Source organism: Aythya ferina (genome assembly GCF_964211825.1).
Source record: "Aythya ferina genome assembly, chromosome: 3".
NCBI lineage: Eukaryota > Metazoa > Chordata > Aves > Anseriformes > Anatidae > Aythya > Aythya ferina.
In genome coordinates, this window is record NC_140298.1 from 12,025,534 (window position 1) to 12,046,630 (window position 21,097).

At 40.8% G+C, this 21,097-nt stretch overlaps 1 protein-coding gene across 6 annotated transcripts in view; it reads right to left on the reverse strand.

Moving 5' to 3' along the window:
• COMMD1 (copper metabolism domain containing 1) overlaps positions 1-21,097 on the reverse strand; it is a 73,011-nt gene that overhangs the window by 41,867 nt on the left and 10,047 nt on the right. For 5 of the 6 annotated variants that reach the window (XR_014692060.1, XR_014692061.1, XR_014692062.1 and 2 more), the window contains exon 2: positions 10,195-10,476. Coding sequence is in view for 2 of the 6 variants with exons in the window: in XM_084516130.1 (XP_084372256.1) it covers positions 10,195-10,476 (282 nt within the window). In the remaining 4 variants the exon portion in view is untranslated. Of the gene's footprint in view, positions 1-2,163; positions 3,269-10,194; positions 10,477-21,097 lie in introns of those variants that run through there. The other variant, XM_084516129.1, reaches the window with a different exon arrangement.

The window sequence follows — 21,097 nt, forward strand, 5'->3', positions numbered from 1 at the left end:
TTCCAACTCCGACACCTTTTCCACACTTCTTCAGATCAAATCTGTAATACCAAACACGCCCATTGACCATGTCTCATTTTCTATAAGACACCTGCATTCTTTGAAGAAAGGCTGGCACTACTGGAAGGTGTCCTTTGTGCTCAAAGCAAGCTGATGTACTTTTCATGTTCAAGAGAATGCTAGCAAGTATTTAAAATAGTTGATCCTTTGAACACATGAGTTTAAAAGAACATTTCTTTAAAAGATGGCAGAGTTCTCAATTTCTTTTGCTCAGTTGTGCTCTTACCGTGACCTCTCAGCAAATTGATGCTCACTAAAAATAGTTTTAGGGAAAAAATAAAAGAACGGGGAGGGGACAAAATATTTTAATTTGAGCTGGACTCACTCAACTGTTTCACTTTCAACTCTGTAAATGCGTAACTAGTGGGGTAACACAATGGTGAGAACAGGTAACAAAGTCAAGGAATGCCAAGTCCATGACACTGCAAGAAAAAACTAACTCAAAAGTACCTGAGGTTGGCATGTGTTTTCCAGTGGTAGTTCTCTTTACTTGCTTCCTTTTGGTCAGTGTTATTAGCAAGGTGAAGCAGAAGCCGAAGTACTCAGGTACACAAAGACAAATCCATTTAATACGCACACAGAAATGAGGTAAGTGAATTTGCAAATGCAGACAAAGTACTGGAGCTTCTTCAGTGCAGACTCCCACCAGTCATCTGCTAAAAAACCTGACCTATACGACGTGGAAGTCGGTGTCTGCAAAAAGAGCCTTGCTTCCTGCAGCTTGAATCCACTCCCTTGGGAAGGGGCAAAAGCCTCTCCCAAAGCTCATTTTTTATTTTTTCCTGGCATCTAGGATAACCTAGGCATCGCCGTTAGCATTATGCACAGATAGCAGTAACAACATCTGCAGAAGAAATGAGAATTTGCTTTTATAGAGACACGGCACTAGTTTTCCAAGCATATCACGTGTTGATTAACTACATTTCTGTATGGGGAGCCCCCAATAGTGCAGCATCAATGCTCAGTTACTGATTGGCAAGGACAGCTTCGTATACCAACAATTTCCAGCAGCTGCAACTCAAATCCTTCAGTTAGCAATTTTATAATGGGAATGATAAGGAAAAAAATAAAAAAAGAAAATAGCAGTGATGTTTATCTTTTTTTTTCTCCTCCATTTCTAACTAGGACAAGACAGATGACTAGAGGCACTAAAGGGACAGAAAGCCACAGCTTGTGAGAAATTAGAAGATAAATATCTCCTCAACAAAAAGATTGTGCTGTGAGAACTGCCTACGAATCGCATTCTCCTGCCGCCCATGCCTTATGCTGCCTCGTTTATTAATAGAAGGCCTCGCCACGTGGCGATTCAAATTGTGAGTAAAGGTGAAAAAGCAAAGCTGCTGGCAGATAACATACAAGCTGCTCAGAAGAAATGACACAGGCTCTCTCTTCCCTCAAAAAACTAAAGCATTCAGAGAAGCTCAGCAAGTTTAATTGTACAGTTTGGAGTGATTTTGCTTTGCTGTTGTGCACTTCTTTCTTTTTGTTGGATTAATTCTTCCACAGCCATAGCTGGACTCCAGTTTTTTTTAAAGAGTGTACGTGTATAAACAGAATAAAAATAATTCAAAGGATTAAGCAGCAAAGCAGGGTATGAATTACAAGTATTTCACCCCAATTACGTGCCAGCTTTCCAATTTTCTATCTTCCGATACTTTCTCCTGCAGCAGCTCTTCCTAATTAAAATAAATGAAGAACTTGTTCTTATTTACATCTCCGTACACTAACGTTCAGGGATCTCAAGAGAGACCATGACAAACCTGGAAGGATCTCCGAAGAGCTTTTCAGCAGCAATGTGGCATACTGTCAAGAGTGGGAAAGCTGGCCAACTGGCAAAAACAACAATTTTAAATGTACTTGGCCAGGCTAGGCCTGTAAAAACAAGACGCTTTGTCAGCCAATGCAATGGGCACTTACGTTCATAACAACTCCTTTTTTTGCTGAGTTTTCTAAGAACAAATCACTTGGTGATGTTGACATCCGAGTGCTCTGAAGAGTGCAGATGGCCAGCAACACTGAACACAACACGCTAAGACACAAAGAAGCCTGTTGCTTTGCTGTATAAAGGCCATCCAGGAAAAAAAAAAAAAAAATCCAGCCCTCTTTCTTTATTTCCTTTTCTTATTTTTTATTTTTTTATTTTCTGGTGTGTGTCAAGGAAAACTTTTGACTTTGATTAAGAACAAGCTAGTGGAGATCACAAATTTTGGTCCTTCGACCATGTTTCCCTTCAAAAAAGAAGCTGCATCACAGGACATGTTCACCCCAAAACTGCTTGTTCTACAAAACCCAAAGGGTTTTTTTTTTTTTTTGTTCAACCCAAAGCTGCTTGTTCTATAAAAGGTGGGCAGTGCCAAATCTAATTACTGACCTCCACGTAGCCACCCCTGGTTCCTCTTAAACCAGCAAATGATCTCTCTGGACCACAACAGGTGATGGACACCATTTTTGCACTGTAAACTGCTTTTTAGTAAGCCAAGAATCAATGGCACCGGCCAAGCATTGGTCATGCAGCCACATGGTGCCAGTCTGCTTGCTGCATTTTGTGCTTTAACTTGTGTATTTGCAATCAGTCTCTGTTCAGCTCTGTGTCCTGTAGCAAAGGAAGGGGTATTGCAGGGACAGAGGAGACACCTGCTATTACTTACATGACAGCAGTGGTCCAAGATTCATGCTTAAGCTGCTCTGCCAACCTGCCTCAAACCAAACAAGACATTTGGTGATGGGGGTTATGCAATTTATGGTCTCTGAATTAACACAAAGCGCTGAGGAAACACCAAGGAAGCTCACAGCCATCCACTGTGCTCATTACTGACACAGGAACCCTTGTTGTGTGCATGAAGTACAAAAGCAACAGAAACACTGGCTCAAACTTTCATGTGAGGTTCAGAGAACAGAGAAGGAACCAAAACACATACAGAGACTGAATTAAAGAGTACTAAACCTTCTGTTTCAACCCAAAGGTACTCAGGAAGGTTGTAGCATAGATTCCAACTGCATGTCTGACTCCAGTGACTTTACCCAATTTCACAGTTACGTTATTTTGGCAATCACAGACTCCAAAACACTAGTTGGCAGGGTTTTCTAGAAGTCCACAGCCCTGCCTTCTGCTCAGAGCAGGACTTTGATAACCATAAAACCAGGTGAGCTGTGGCTGAGTCCTGAAGATCTCAAAGCATCCAATGCCATAAGGTAACCTACACCAGCCCTGCAGGAACAGCAAATAAAAGGTTGCAAGGTCACAGCAATGCTTTTGGTACAGAGTAAAATTGACAGTCAAGGGCTGTAAGCTAAGGGCATGGTGCCAAAGGAGGACCTACCTGGTCTGGCAGAACGTAGCTGGCAGACAGACAGGGTGAGGATTTGCAGAAAAGCCATGAGCAGATGGGGAGAGAACAGGGAGGATGAGAGCAAGGCAAGTCCTTCTCACTAAACATAAACATTTAGCACCAATTCCACAAGAAGGTGTAGTTGAGTGGTAAAATGAGTTTGCTGAAAACATTTTTCAACAGCCACGTCTACTGAATCCAGCTGCCCCCTTCCCAGACTCATCATACTTTGTATTCCAAGGTAAAGTACTTCAAGGTTGAAAGGAAATAAATATGCATTATTACTGTAACACCTATCTTCATACAGGTAACCTTCAATTAATCCAGAATATCCTAAACTTGGCTGCTGTCAGCAATATTTATGTCTCACTTAAATGGTTTTATTTAAGTCCCTCAGCAAATCCAGTTCCAGAGTAAGAACAGCTGACGAGCAATGTATGTGAGTGGGCACACGTGTATACACAGCACAAATAAATAAGGATCAAAACTGTAAGCACCACTAATTGTAAAATATATCAAGAGTTACTCGATGTTAGGAACATTGCTTGCTTCACATAGGATGAACAGATGAGGTACACCCCAAAATACAGTCAAATATATACAGTATAAAAGCTGGACAGCTATTTAACTACTACCTCTATTTAATTCTTACTTCTCATTCACCAAATTTCACTTTGCTTTCAGGAAGAGGTGACAGAAATCAGACTGATGAAGCAAAGGACCACAGAGGGTACCCCGCAGAGGATTAAGAAATAACCGAGTTCAGTAAGCCAACTGTGTTCCAGTTTTCTCCATGCCAGGTGACCCATTGCCCTTTATGGTTTTTATTTGCTTTTTGCCGTACGGCGTTATGTAACTGTTCCCTCCAGCCCCTGCATTCCCAAGGTGAACAACAGCTCGAGTGATTACATTCGTCCTGGTCGCAAAGGTGTTGTGTTTTTGTTGTTTGTTTTTTTTTTTCCACCAACTTCTACTTACCGGATTTTGTGGTTTTTAATCATATAAAAATATCGAGCCCGGTGCGGTTCAAGTGATCGATTCAGACTCTGCACTTCCCCACTTCTGGCAGGAACAAGGCTCCAATAACATTAACCACTACAGAGATTAAAACAGGCTAAGGCTGGAAAGGAGAAATGGTTTGGTGGCTGCTCTTCCTTCCCCTCTTTGTGGGCCACACACGCTGCCCTTGTTTCGCAGAGAGGGTATCTAGAGCTGCGTTTTTATCTCAGCACGCATCTCTTCTGGTGTCCTACAAAAGGCGATCTGTCTTCTCAGAACACATCCTACTAAGAAAGGACTGCAAGTCCACCACGTGAAGTTATTTCCAGCAGCAGCTACGAAGCAGCCTGACCTGGAGTGCTTCCACCTCGTGTCCAGGGACAAAAAGCCAGCGCAGACACAATCCCTCCTTCCCCACAGCATGGGTTTACTCATGACTTCTTCCTAATCTGATCTTGCTTCAGCAGAAAAAGCTATTGCTGGAGATAAGCGCAGCCTGAGCAAACCAAGTCTTTCACAGACTCTTGCTTAAAAAAACATGCTCAACGCCAGCAGATCCTCAGCGGCATTCAGTCTGTAATCCTGGCAAGGTAATGAGATTTGGAGAAGCTAAATCCTAAGATTTTTATTACACTGTGAAAGCATGTTCAACTTTAATATTGGTGAATGTGTATGAATTCAGCTTACCACTTGTTTATAGCACAGTTGATGCAAATTTTCATCTCAACTTCTATAGAATACACGCAAGTAGCAAGTCAGAAACAGCTCTGCTGTCCCAAAAGTGTTGTTTGGGACCTACCTCATTCTTTTCCCAAACAGCACAAGAAGTCTTCATAGTCATACAAACTAAAAGTTGACCAAATTTCAGTTTCAGAGCATAATTTTTCACCTTCAAAAATCTACCAGCATTTAATCTCCCACATAACAGCAATAGATAATGACAACTGTCTATGGTCATTTGAATTCTCTACCCTGAATTATTAGGGTTTGGACCCAGCCATTAGCAGAGAGCAGAGTTGATATACCTCAGATAAATCCTGAGTCAGTTATTTTTTCAGCATCTGCTAAGTTCTCGCACTGGCAAAGGATTAGTTCATCTGAGTCCTTTAATCAGAAAGCATTTATCTCATTGGTGAGAACGGGAAATGACATTGAAAATATTAATAGATTTCCTATTTAACAAAATCTGTTATTAATGTTGGCCTGTTCTTTTAAAACATGCTTGTTTTATAATGGGAAACTTCATACTTCAGAGAAACGGTATGGGATCAGAGACTGCTTTTTGCCCTTCAGTTTGCAAGAAATTGTTCCAATTTCATAGCATGCTGTGGTTGTACAGTCATACTCACCAGCAGTATTCATGCATACCATTAGCTAAGTTTCATGACACCTCGGTCAGATAGATACAACTGTTTTAAAATCAGGAAAGAGAAGAGATATACAATGCTTTGGGGGAAAAAAAAAAATGTAAATCTTCATGTTGTCGTTGATACAAGATATTGATGGAAAAAACCTCTAATCCGTAATCCTGATGCTATTTCCTCAAGTCTTTCTGGGAAGAATCCTGCAGCATAATACCAAGCTTGATGTCAAAGTAGCACAGAAAATGCTATTTGCTCATAAAATGTGCTTGACTTCCTAGAAAACTCCAGTAACAGTAATACTATGTGGACCACCAGTAGTTCCAGCACTGAAAAGAAAGGAATGTGAGAATACCCACTCTGTGAATAAGTCCAACTGTAAAAGCCAAGCGCAATAATCACGCTAATCTATCACTTGGTCACTCTCAGATATGAAACTGCAAAATATATACTGTTGCAAGGAAGTCAAATTTAATTCTTTCGTCCAGCCCTTTAAAGCTCAGAAAGGAGAGAATGGAAAAATCTTGACCTCCTTAAAAATCTGTCTCTCAGTCTTCACGCTGACCAGGTCTATTGCTTGTGACAATACAGCATTCGAATGCACTGTTTGCTTGCAGCATTTTTGCCCTCAGCTGTGCTGTCTTCAGCATTACCTAAAGCTTTCTGTCTCTTTTGAGAATCAGAAAACATTCACTCTGCTCTCCGGTTTTCTGTATAGCATATGACTGTCAGAGAGGCATCAGCAGAGCAGCTCCAGCATTTCTGGTCCAAGCAGTCTGCTTCAGTGCCAGTCTGCTTAGCCAGAGGGCCTAAGTGACAGGTATATGCGATGAGTGACAATTGCTGGGTAAAATATTCCTATTGCTATTGATTTCCAATTGTACATGGCCAACAACAAAGATTGCCAACAAATCAGAGCAGAATACCAGTGAGAAGAAAACAGTCCCAAGGGCACATCTAACACGACAAAGTCCGTAAAACAGATTTAAATACACCTTAATACCTAGCCAAAGTGAAAAACCAAGCCTTTTTTTTTCTCTCCTATCAATGACAAGGTCAGATATAAATCTGCGACTTGAAAGGGAGCAACTGAAACTGAAATCACTGCAGGTAACCCAATGTGGTGCAGCAGCCAAGGTGCAATGTACGGAGCAGCGCTAATCCAGCAGGGCAGGAAGGACACGAGAAAGGTGCCTCTCCTGCTCACCTCCCCATCTCTCCCAGCAGATTCATGTCCGGTTGAAATTTCATACAGAAACGCTCAGAGAGGGAGAACAGGATCGAAAGGACGTAAAGAAGGGGGCAGGGAGCTACAGAAGTGTTGGGTTTTTTTAATAATAAAAAAAAATAGTTAGCAAGGTACAGAGATAGAGATGGCTAAAACCATTGTGCAAAAATCAGATGGGCTGTGATGGAAAGAAATGACTGGCAGTGATGGGTACCAAATATCACGAAGTGATAAAGGAAAATGCAGGCTAAAGTGCAACTATTTAAGGATTTCTTTTAGTCGAATTGTTAAAGAAAAGGAGCTTTCAAAGTAGAGCATTCATCACAGCGAGCACATTCATCTCCTTTTAACCAGGACATATACAGAATATATAACCAATATAAAGGAGACTTTAAATGTCACTCTAAAATCTTCACCAAAGAAGGCTTCAAACTGCAAGCTACACATCAAAAAAAACTCCCCAAATTTTGGAGCACCGGTATTACTGAATGTTTCTCACCAGATGTGTCTTTAAGTGCACTAACGGTTCAGTTTTCTTCTAAAGAATGGTAAAAGTTAATTCATATGAGCTACAAACTGAAAAAATCTCTGTTCCACCAGAAAACATACACAAGATTTGACATCCTTAATGTAAACTTAGTCTATTTATGAACCAGTCACTTAAAACTGCCCCTTTCTAGCCATATTAGGTCTTACATATACATTCTTTCTTTCCATCGCAGAAGAGTTGACTGATTAAAGTTCAGAGGTGGCAAGCAGAAAGCAAGGTTACTTATTGAAGCAGGAGGAGCAAACGCTCCCCAGAGTGTCAGTCCAAACAGAGGCACCAAGAAGAATTAGAGTGACTTTAAAGTCTGGAAAGGTACATTTTATACCAAACACTTCTTTGCTTCTGTTGAAACATATGAAATATTAATGCCAATTCACTACACATCAATGCACTTGTATACTCCCCTGTTATCAAGTGTCCAAATGAAAACTGTCTATTCAGAATACTGTTCTCCTGAATTATCAGCCAGCTTTCTTCTACAAATCCAAGAGATCTTCACATTTTATTTATGACTGACAGTTTTTACCTTTCAGAAAAGACGTTCTCTCTGTCAAGTTTCAGAAAGGCAGCAGCGTATGTATTTTTGATGTGCTACGAAACTTGGTATTTAGAACAGATATGCTAACGATCAGGAGTATGTAAAAAGGCTATAAAACGTGACAAAGAGTTTCAAATCTGGGGGCTGGATCCAGCATGCAAGAACAACCTGTTCACCCTATAGTAGTGGTCTCCACTTCCATCCTCCCAGGAGTCCCAGGCACACATGGGAAGAGGCTGAGAGCTGGATGAACTGACCTCGCAAACCACTTGCTGCTATTTTCAGTCCTGGGGGTCCCCCAACTGCCCTGTCTCAGCCCATCATGCGACAGTGCAGCCTGCTGAAAGGTCTTCATCAGAGAATCTGTTTAACCCTAAGCTAAAGGTTATGCAAAACAACAGCTCCTTAAAAAAATAAAAATAAAAAAATGACTCACATGGTGATAACCCGAATTATTCCATGATTATTTCTGTAAGTACCAGTCTCTAATACCCTTATTTGCAGCAAATGTCAGGCTTACTGACAGCTCGCTACTGCCCTGTCTTCAGCCAAGGAGGTAAAAGTTACATCCATTGGTTGTTCAAAAAACACATTCACACAACTGCTTTTCCTGGTACGTTTGAAATACGAAACCACACTGCTAAAATAGTTCTTTCTGGTTTTGTCATAGGGCTTTTTGTTACGAGAAACAACAAGGTCTCAGAAGCATCTATTCTTGCTTCATCTTCACATCCCCTTTCTCTGCACAGAGTGGAAGAATTACAAATGTACTTGCTGTTTGATGTTAGTGTAATAAGGCATTACTGGGGGAAACAATCTCAAAACAGGAGTCACTACCTACATAATTCATTTAAGAAATACAACCGTGGTTCTGAGTTTAGGTGGTAATTTTTGTTTTGGTTTGGTTCTTTGTTTTTAAATATACATGGGCATTTTTCACACTTGCTCACTAATGTACTCACATAACCTTTTTTTCCCCCCTTTTTGATTTGTTACTAATGGAATATAATTGTTTCTCTAGATGCTGAGCAGAAAACTCCACTTTTCTTGAGGCTGGGAAAAAACTAAAAATGTACACCATTACTGTGTTGTTGGTCACTGCAGAGACACATTGGGGGAAGGTGGATCATCACTTAAGAAGGGTAAGCTTTCAAAGACAGAGGAAAGAGAACTAAAAAAGTACTTTCGACTACATATACCACCTCAGCAGGATCCCAGTTTACTTGTGCTTTCATTCTGGCCTCGGTAGAGCCACACAGTTCCAGTTAAGTCATTGAGTCTGCATGGGGATACTGCACATGCCTGATACAGGTACTGCTTTGCTATAAGCTATCAAAATATTACAGAATCAAAGGAAACTTAATCAGTGTTAACTATTAATATCAAAACCCCACATTATGCTCATAGTATGGCATGCAGTACCTACAGTTATGAGATTAATTATTATGATTTGCTAACACATTGAAGAGGAAGAATATACCAAAATTTGAACATGGGAAGCCATGCCTTTAGTTGCATGGTCACACTGAATTTAAAAAGAAATGCAGTGTTCAGCACTGATAGAGCGCTCTCTCTTTCAGGCATTTAAGACCAGACTGCATAATGCAACCAGTAATAAAGATTTACTTGTAAGATAAAAATAGGTACTATATAAAATAAAGGGGAGTTTTTCCCCCCATTTGTCCTAAAATGCAAAGAACGCTTGATCACTTATGATGTGAACTTTTTTTTCTCTGCTCTTTTTCAGTTTCTACTTTGCAGATATTACCCAATTTTGTTATTTGATGAGTTAAAAAAAAAAGAAAACAAAACAAAAAAAAACCTTGCAATGCATGGAACACAAATATAATTTTAAAATAATTGCTAGTATGGCTAATTTTATGTGAGATTTCAATGTTTTCAGATTTTCCAAGCTTGAAGTACAGAGCTGTCAGCACACACATAAGCAAAAATTGCATTAATCACACAGAATATATCTCTGCGTCCAAAGAGGGACCACAAGTTCAAGTACATTAAGGTTAAAAAAAAAAGTACTGATTTGATTTGGATGCAGTAAATTCAGCAATGTGAAATGTCTCAACACATACTTATCTAAATCAGGTTTACATAATTTACAAAATAAAGCTTACCTGACCATTTTTTCCCAGTTCCATTTCTACTATTGCAACTGGAGTGTTTATCTGATCAATGTGTCTTGACTGTGACTTCAGATCCACTCTCCAGTTCATGTTTTTCAAGACGTTATCCCAACGGCTTTGATTTACCAGGCTCTCGTGGATCTTTACTCGGTGGTTCTTCCAAAATTTTGCGAGGACTGCAGCTTGATCAGTTGTGATGCCACCTTGTTTTTTGGTTTGGGCAGTGAGAAAAGCCTCCAGCTGATTCAAATCCATGTCTGCTGAAGCAATTGACTGCAGGGAAAAATGGAAGAGAAAAAGGGAAAAGCTTGCTCAAAAGTACTGTTTAAAACTCTTAGCTGAACAGTCCACCAAAAGGTTGTATCTTTAAGGTTTTGCAAATATCAGATTTTAGAGGGATAGTGCAAACAAAACTCAGTTATGGAAATAACCTGACAATTTCTATTACAACTCATTTTGACTACACTACTTATCTCACACTTCTGCCCCAGGACAGATATGGTAATGGATCTCTAACAGTAGGGATGAAGCTGGGAATGCCTTTGGGAATGCAGCACAGGATAGCAAGGAAGCTTTTCACTGTCAGCTTGGCCCTTTTCCCCAGTATGTCCCAGGCATACCAACTGGTTTGTACTGGGTAGCTGGGTCAGGCATCCAGTACGATACTGCTGTCCTGATGGTCTGTTGTACAGGAAAGCAATTGTAAAAATGTAATTGTATCAACTGTAACTGTAAAAATCTCAAGGTGTTAAAAATGCAGCTGCAGCTTCTTCTGAAGCATCGGTGGACTCTGCCACAGTAAATGCCGTGTGTTTTGCAAAGGGTCTGCAAGGGGTGAAGCAACAGAAACGATTCTTCCAAAACCCATTTTATTTAATAGACATCCACGTTTTCCACTGATCTTTCCAAAACCGGTAATCCTACAGCCTTAAATTTGCATCACCTAACTGGGAACGTTCGCTAAATGCATCTGAAAGGAGAAGACAGGATGTGAAGGGAGGAAACTCACTAAGTTTCCCCGTTGTAATTTGAAGCAGATGCTTCTGTTTCATCCTCACCCAAAATGGACGCGACTCATCCATGCCACCTCCAAGAACATGGGAATGCAGAGAGCAGCAAGGCGATATGAGGCTAAAATCCTTGGGATTTGTACCCATTTTCCTTGACACTGTATTCCTACTACTGCACACCACACGTTACCAGTGCCAAACACAGAAGAAACAAAGCCCTCAGGTCTGAAATGTCCCCTGGTTTAACACCTTCACCACTTTCCGAGACAAAACGTAATACATCTGTGCCTTTTAAAACCGCTGCTCGAGAGGAGGCCTAGCGCTCATCCGCAAATGGCGCTGAGGGAAGCGGCCATCTTGCTCCCAAAGCCTCGGACTCCCTGCAGATCAATGCGAGATCTGCTGCTTCTCCCCACTGATGGTCTACATTTGTCAGCAAAGTGCAAAGCACACGGACTTAGTCACATGAAGAGTGGCCTGAAATACAACAGCAAATTAAAAAAAAACCCACACAAGAACTAGTCCTGGACAAAGAGTTTGCAGGTCGTGCAAGTGACGGAGAACAGAGGCAGGAGATTTCCTGCGTCAAAGCAAGTGAGGCCAACAACCACCTCCACAAATACACCACATCCTTCTTAACCTGAGTTTTTTCTAGAGAAAATATAAACTACAACCAGAAATAACTGCCCCCACCCTCCAAAAAACAACACGCAGCTTGTGATCTGCAACAGAATCCAGCCTTTTATCATCCAGCGCTAAGAGCTCTCTCCTGAAAGTTTTGTACTATTTTGTTTAGGAGGGGAGCTCTGCCTTCCCTAAGTCTCATGATGGATTGGCTGCCATCTGTTACATGATTAAGAAAATAAATGGCAATCCATACTAGAAGTAACTGCTCTGCTGTATCAGGATTCCAGCTTAATTGGAGCTCTGGTAATTTATTTTAAGACGTGAGATGTCTAGGGTGCCACTGTCTTTTTCAATTCATGGTATCTGTGCATTGATTGCTTTTCATCATGAAGATATTTACCTGGAGGCACATTCAACTCTAATTATCTTGTAAGCGAAAAAAAGCACTTTTACTTTCTGTTTTAAAAGAACTGTTTATTTAGACTCACATGCCTTTCATACACACAGGTCTTTCATGAAGAGGACCATCTTCCACAGCAGCCATATCAGTGAATTTGTGTGAGGACCTGTTCATGTGTTCTCCGACACCTACCACCTTTCACCATTTTGTGCAGGTTTACGTGAATGGAAGAAGAAACAGGGTGACCTACCAACCCCAAGCCCCATCACCTTGCGTACACAGAGTCAAGACCAAGATGAGATTTGGAGTTTCCCCTCAGTTTAGCTGTGCAAAAAATCGTTTCCTGTTTTATTCTTACATCGAAGCCAAGGACATAAAGTGCGTCCTCTGCACTTTATAAGAAGCAAAAGGTGTAATAAATTAAATGTGATTCCAATGAAGATTCACATGTGGATCAAATAACCAAGTAACCCTTTTCTATTATTGATTTTTATAAGTTTCAAATGTTTCACATATGTAATTGGTGGTTTGGTTTTTAATCTTATCCCCTTCACAACTCTTTTTGTAAGACACAACAAGATTTTTGGCAATAATTTGCTAAGCTCATAGAAAACAAAGGTCCTTATTGTGCTTGACACATGATATAAATCTGACTTTGAAGTGTAGCTGAAAGAGGAAGCTTACAACCAAACTTGCAATTTTAAGCATGAAGAAGATAACAAATATTACTAGGGCTTCTACAGGACAATTAAGCTCGCCTGTTTGGCAAAGATCATCAGACCAGTGGTTAAGATTCTCTATGAGTTACACTTAAAACCTGTGTGAGTTCATGCAGCACAAGCACCTGATATAGCTTGCTAACAAAAGGCTATCACACAAAACAGAGGAAGGAAAACCATGTGTCACAATTAGCAATCATTTACATCTTTTTCTCTTGCAGATAAGGGTGCACATTAAGATGCAATATGCATCACTTAATATTGTGGATGTACATAACTAGAAACCAGAAGGCAACAACCATACTGAATTTTGGTGGAACAAACATTATATAGCATGTGTTTTAAAAAACACACTGATATAGTCCATCATTCATACTAGAATCTCTCTTAGCTTGTAAATAAGAATACTATCTTAAAGTTACTTTAAAAATATAAGTGAAAATAATACAAATTTTAACTGGAAGAGAATGCAAACCATCAACTTTGTGCATATAACCGCACAAAGATATTACTGAAGACATTTTCTTTGAAATTCACAAGAAAACCCATCAGCGATAAAGGTCTTCAAGCAACTAAACAACAGCAACTCATTGTAATATTCTTCATCCGAGCTTGGAAACATTTAATTCTGGCACAGGAAACCAGATAAAAGTTACAAAGAATGAAAGAACAGTTAAGGGCTTCACTGATCTTCCATCTCTTTTCTTGTACAGACATTTGTACAATTTAAACAAGCACAGTTGTCCTCCTATGAGTGCTCATATGAATGTTGGCTGTTCATTCTGAATTCTGGACTTCAAGCTCAAGGAAATGTCTTAATTTAAGTTGGCTAAAAATTATAGTTCTAGTTATATTCTGGACAGCATTACAATTTTTTTCCATTATTTTTAACAACGCTCCTATGTAATAACAGTCAGAATGAGAAATTACAGTGAATATTATTGCTATTTCTAAGGATTAATTGAAAAGTTAAAAAAATGAGTGGTTCTTCTATGTTTATAACTAACAGCAGATAAAATGCATCTGATTATAAGCCTCCCTCTCATGCTTTTTAAAAACTGGGAGCTTAGGATGAGTGTTGAGCACCACCAGGACAGTGAGCAGCTGTAGTCCAGCTCCCACTGCAGCAACAAGATCCCACTGCCAGAATAAACAACAGATACACCTTGGTACCATTACTGAAAACTCCTCAGGACTCAGAGGTGTTGAAATCTGCTCTATCCACCCACTCCCAGAGCTGAATCACTTTCAGCATTTGTTCAAGAGGTATACAGACAGACCTTGAAGTGCAGGATCCACTGCAACACCGTGAGTCACTCCCTACCATCAATGAGACATGTTAGGGTATTTCTAAGCTTTCAGATCTTGAGCTAAGTATGTGGTACGTGGAGATCCTGCCTTCTTCTCCACCTAGTCTCTTCTACACTGCTCCATAAGCATACTTTTGCAATATAACATTGTGGCCCACTTTTTTTCTTTATAGACTATCCCAATCACATATCAAGAAGCGTTGTGTTAGAAGCATGACACCAAGGGTAGATTTGTATTGGCTATCACAGATGATTTATTACTTCGAGACAAATCTTCAGCTATCAAAGATTCCATTTACATTACTACAACTACTCATTCAAGTGACTAAGGCACCATGAAGTCTATTTTAAAAACTAGAGCCTGTAAGAGACCTTTTTTAGACATCAAAAGCTTCCTCACATTATATGCTCTGAGATTTGTAAAAACATGCACTTTTTCCTGGGAAGCACGGCTTATGCACATCAGACAATGAGCAACCCATGACAGCTTTACTTTCCAGAGACTGGGTAGGTGTTTTTAAGCAACAAAAAACAGATGTGGTCACAGACTTTTGCTTGTATTCATCTTCAGTTGATACCCATTATCTCTTTGAATATAATTCAGCCTATAAAAACATGACTTCAAATACTATTTCCTTAATGGAACAATATTTGGTAATCTGGGGAGTTTTGTATTTGCTTAATTAGATCCATTAGACATGTGCTTTGGTACACAGAAAAGGAAAACAGACTTAAAATCATTCTCTCTTCTGAGAAATAGAGCCTGACAAGCATGCAATACTAGTGAGAAACAACAATTGGCAAAATCCACTGGGAAAAAGAACACACTTCATTTCCAGAAATAAAACATGACTTGTCAACGGTAATGCAAGAGCTCCAGGAACTGGCCATGACGGTGTACAGGCATTTTCTCATCCGTCCAAGGGAGTTAGGCAGCTTCTAGGGCCAACGATAGCTTCAGGCAGGAGGTTAAGTACGTACTAACCAGCAGCTCTCCCAAGTGCTGCTGATGTATCCAGTCCTGTAATAAAACGGCTATTCCCACAGACGTTCCCCAGAAATTAATGCAGTAGACTTTCCCACGTTTCTTAAGATGATAGAGGTTTTGGACTAGCTGGTAGGCTGTGTCTCACAAACACTGCGTGTCAGAGTCTGTGAGCTCTCCTGAGAACCAGAATTAAGACAAAATTAGATGCAACAGCCTGCATTGGAAACGGCGATCCATCTTTTGAAAAAAAAAATAACAGAACTAGAGGTCTGTCCACCTCACCAAACTCATAATTCAGAAATCACAAGTGACTTTAACAATCCATTTAATCAAAGTACAAAGATTTTAATTAAAATCTTTAAGTCTTCATCCATGGGATTTCTTTCATTCAAGTTCCATACTGCACCCAGTATTACTTCAGTTTGCTTTGTACTGAGCTGTAATACAGTCAAAGTGAATATTAAACCATTTGCTTACAGAAAAGAACTGACAATCATCAGGAGCACAATGTATTTTGTTTGTACACCCACTGTTTAATTTTTTCCTAGCGGGTAACAGAACTTGTGCAACATCTCCTTCTTATTCTAACCCATAAAGCCTTTTGATTCATTGCCCAGGAGACACTAACCAAGTCAATGGATATCCAGTGGACATGTAAGTATTTTTAAGGTTGGGTTTCCCTGACTTTTATTTAGCTGTCTTGTTGGTTGGCACTCACAACACAGTAACGAGAAAATTATTAAAGTGATACTGCAGATGGGGAAAACAAGCATGTGCTTGCGATGAAGTGTCAGGCCAAGTACATCCTTCCTGCATTTCTAATCTTATTTAGCTTATTTCACACAGACTTATCAAGTGTGCACATGGAAGATAAAACCGTTCTGAATGGATCATTTGCATGCTCCCCCAGTTTTTTCTCCAAGGTTCCCACCAAGCAGAAACCCAATATCTTATTTTTTGCATATAAATTCACAAACCCCAATGTTCTCTGGTAAAATTCCTTTCTCATTTGAACACGAAACTCAGTAACAATTGGATAGCATATACATAGCTATTTTTGGCTTCGCTTACAGCTAATGCCAAAGAGACCTCAGTACTGGTTTTTAAAACCTTCTGAAGTTACCACAACATTTTTTCCTCCATCCTGTCCCTACCATTAGTCTGTACATCTGCTAGAACTGACAGTTCGGCCTCTTAACTCCTTAACACACCACTTCCTAAACTTATTTGCAGGAGGTGTCTTTTTTTTTTTTTTTTTTTTTTTGTGGTATGAAGGTTCGTTTGATGACAAAAGGAGGATGAAACGTTGATTAAAAAAAGGCAGTCACCACACGAAGTGCAACCTGAGCCATGCTCCTGTGGTCAGAGAGAACTTCCTGCAAACCTACAGCGCTGGGCTCAAAACAGCATCCCACCCCAACCCAAAAATCATCTCTGGCAGAAGGGAAACTGAGAATCATAGGGATTGCTCAGTCTGTGCCTACTTAAAGATTCTGTCTGTGCTTACAGAACGAGAATAAAAATGAAAAAATACAACAAAACAAGCCCACCCACTAATAACATTAGTCTTATCTAGATCTCTAAATAATGCCTGCATACTCAGATTATGAACGGATTATAAAAGCTTGGATTTTAAGCAATAAGCATAAAGAAGAAGCACCACCCCCTTCCTGAGTAATAGTTTCCAAATTACTTGCATTATTTAAAATAGAAAGAGGAAGAAATGTGTAAGAGAAAAAAAGGCAACGGAAATCACTTCTCAGAGAGCAGACAAGCACTGGACAGGTTGAAGAGAGGTAACAGGGAACTGAAAAAATAAGGAAATGTTCTACTAATAGCAGATACACGTACATCTACTAGGGTCATAAAGGACAATAAAGAATATGAATCAACTGTCCATCTTGGCCTTTACTTAATTGAATTACAGTAAGCAAAAAAAAAAAAAAAAAAAAAAGTATTTTTAAATGAACTTTGCTACCATTTTTCTCCCGACTTGAGTCAAATTCTTTGCTATGGTTTAGAAAGCATTTTGCCACATGGGGCGGAGGCAGAGAAATGTCACATTTCCAGTAGTTCTTCAACACGAACTAGCCATGCTATGGACAAGTTTGACAGGTTCAGCCTTTTTCAAACAAATATGCATACACATGTGCTCCCTGAGCTATGCTTCAGCAAGGCCAAGTTGCCTTCTTTAAGAATGTATAAACCTCTGCAGGTTACATTATTCAGCACAAAACAGTCCATTCTTCAGTCCTCCTAAAAGAGCAATATTCAGAAACAAGAATGTTCAACAAATGGAAGCCATTCGATGCAGTATTGCTAAAGGAAGAGAGTGAAATAAAAGAGAAACCCAGATAGGGCAGAATAAATACCAGATGGTAAATACAAAGAAATTCATGGGCAAGAGCAAAAGGCGGAAAATAGACGGACGGACAGATAGAGAGACAGCCCCAGAATTGGTGGCATGACCAATTCTGAAGACACCACGTGATGGACATTTTTTCTCCTCCTTTTTCCTCTTAAAATAAATGAGAACTGTGTTTATCAGGTTTCTACAATCATTCTGGGAAAATTACTTGCTGTCGTGGACTATTGCTTCATGTTTAATCTCATTTCACTTAGGAGGGTTAAAAATAGAAGTTGGATCAGCTCGTATTTTGAGGGCAAACGGAAAAAAAAAAGCCATAGCCTTGCCCTGCACGCAGTAATGGGGCAGGCATTAGCAGAGCTTATCGCAGTACTTTGCAGGCAGTGTTCTCGTAAGTAAAATCAGGGTCTGGGAACGAACAGCTGGAAAGCCTGTCCCTGCCTTAGCTCCTAACCCCGCAGACACATCTCATAGCAGCAAAGCGACGAGCGCGTAGAGGAGACGAGTTCACAGACTGCACAGTTTCCAGGGAAGCAGGCAAGAGTGCTTTGCCATCTGGTCACTCGTCAGGTATTTTGACACCTCGTGTTACGTGCTGACAGGCCCGACAGGTGAGAGGTGAGCTTCCAGTCCCCGGAGAGCAGGCGGCAGGCCTTCCTCTTGGCACGTACAACATGCTCGTTCCTCCTGTCAGCTCAGTGAAATGCAAAACACCTTCCCCAAAACCAGGAGCAGCCTTTGTAGTAGTTAACAGCTGAACCTTTATGAGGGCAAGGGGGCAGCAGGTCAACCTGTGCATTGTAAGAGTCACAACTTTTCTGTACGGGTCCCACTCCCCCTGTGGTGCTGGAAAACACCACCGGAGCCTGGGAGCAAAGCGCAGGCTGGGACGCTCAGCAGAAACCTTTCCTCGCTTTCCCATAAAGATTTAAATACCATTTGCTGTAACAAAAATGCTCCTAGAACTAAATCTCATAAATGTTTTGGAAAAAAAGAAAAAAAGTTCAAGACTAAATACTCATCTTAAAGCGTTTTCCAGTGGAATCGCATTAAATCTTTATGACTGTAATTACCCCAGAGGGAGTTCTCCACTTCAATCACATTAGGATCAAGTCATCTATCAGTAGAGCAAGCCAAGTAATCAGGTTTTCCAGCAAATCTGTAGGAACAACTCTCCTCTTCTTTGCCTCCACAGCCCGCTTGCGTTGCTCTCACGAGCTGGACACGCACGGCTGCAGTTTGCTAAGCTCGCAGACACACAGCCTGTCAAAACTTGGTGCGTAACGAAATCCAGCTTTAGGCTTCACCATCATAGGCTTCAATAGCAAAAACTTCAGCCCTAAAATGCCCCAAGGCAGCGCCATCTCTGCCATCAAAAAGCATCAGTTCACTTTTCCCATGGCTTTTCTAGCCCCATCTGACCAAAAACCATACCCATCTTTGATAAGCCCCTTGCCGTTTGACCACATGGGCTAGACAATTTCTCTAGCACTCACTTCCCGTTACAAGACTGATAAAAGATTTAAATGATGCATAATGAAATGAAATGAATAATGAGCAATGAGCAACCACCACCCTCCTAGAGGCAGCCAGATCCCTCACTGTCCTTTGGTCACGCAGGAGACTCGATGCCAGGGTCACACACAGAGGCACGCATGTGGTCGCTTGTCAGGAGCCAGCAGGCACATCCAGTGACCGATGGGGGAAGAGCCTTTCTGCACCAGCTGCACGTGCCTTCTGGCTCCGTACAGCTCTCAAGAACCCTCTTTCAACCCTGAAAGGCAATATAACAACCCCTCGTCTTGAGGGCCCACCAGGAGAGCAAACCACAGACGTGCACTGCAAATGCTGGGGGTGCAGATGCCAAAGCAGGTGGTGTAAAAGAGGGGGGGAGATCTCAAACAACAGGGTCTAACCTCAAAGCCCAAGGATTACGGGCTTGCACATCACAGAAACCCAAAACTCAAAAACTTGAGCAAGTCCCCAACAAGAATCAGAGCTGCAGCTTATAACCTCCATTGGAGGTCCTGCTGGGCGAAGAGCTCAACGTGAGCCGGCAACGTGGGCTTGCAGCCCAGACAGCCAACCACATCTTGGGCTGGGCAAGAGAGGGGATTGTCCTAAATGTCCTGTTTCTTCTTCTGTAGAAAAAGGGGGTCGTACATGTTTTGTACGCTTAAAAAAGGTTTAATAAAAAACACAGAAGAAATCCTAACTGCTACAGATTTGTAAATATTTGTACCATCTTCGATAATGTAAAACCAAAGGGTATTTATATAACCAGCCTGGTAGAACAGCTGATCAATTACACTCCAACCAGAACTGGCAAAAGGAGCATGAATGAATCACGCATCAGACACGACAGTCTTGAGTCAACCAAGTCACATGCAAACGTCAGACAGCAAAAAAGTGTCTGCTGCTCCCTTAAGGTGCCTGCGTGCATCTTAAGATGTTTCTCCATCCTGACATGATGGTTTTTAGAGAACTGCAGAGCAGGAAAAGAAAAGACTACCCACCGGGATGAGGTAGGAATCGCTTGGCAGAGATCCAGACACATCCCGACATGAAAAAAATCTCACCTTATTTGGAAAAATAGGGAATTTCACTCAAACTATATTTGTATTGCAATTTTCACTGTTAGAAGAGAGACGAAAAAAAAAACAATCTTTTCAGAATATATTACCATACCAAATGAGAGAACTACAGAAACGTTTCTTAAAACAACGAAAAAGAAACCCCAATTTTAAGTCCAAAAAAAAAAGTGTTTGGCCAGGCTGGGTATAATTTCACATTTGCTCTACGCAGTGTGTTTTATGATTCCTTTCACCAAGATTTAGCTGCAGTCTGTTTTTATTTACGTGGAGTCACACATCAAACAGCGTGGTTAACAGGTAAATGTGGAAGATGCCAAAGAAGGAGAAGGAGGAAAAAAACATGTTCCGAGATCACTGTCACCTTTCCAAGCGAAACACGCTGTCCTGAAGCAGAGCTGGTAAACAGACACTGAACTCCACGGGGAGCTGAGGAGGAGGGAGGAACAGATTTGCTGTACAGCTGCAGAAGTACCCAATTTTCTAAGAGATCGAGTACTCCTAATCAAATCTTGGGCCGTCAGCTCTACGCAGGTGCTGGTGCACTGCAAACAAAGCGAAGGGCAAGCCTCACTTTGTGCAAAGGGTCCGGTTTGAAATCATTGGCTGGCTAAATATGTAAGATGATTTGCTTTCCTTGTACGTAACTACTGGTAATCAAACAACGTGATAGAAAGCCTGCTGTCCTTAACCTTCAGGTGTTCTGAATGCGCAACAAAAGTGCCTCAAAATGCGAAACCAGTTTGGTTTTCCCAATAATGAATACTCCTAATCCTGTGCCACGGAGGTCTTGCAACTTCCAGACAGATCGGGCTTAGTCCACGTATTTATTAAATGCATTTTAGAAGTTACTGCGTAGAAGCGCCCACCATTATGGATAA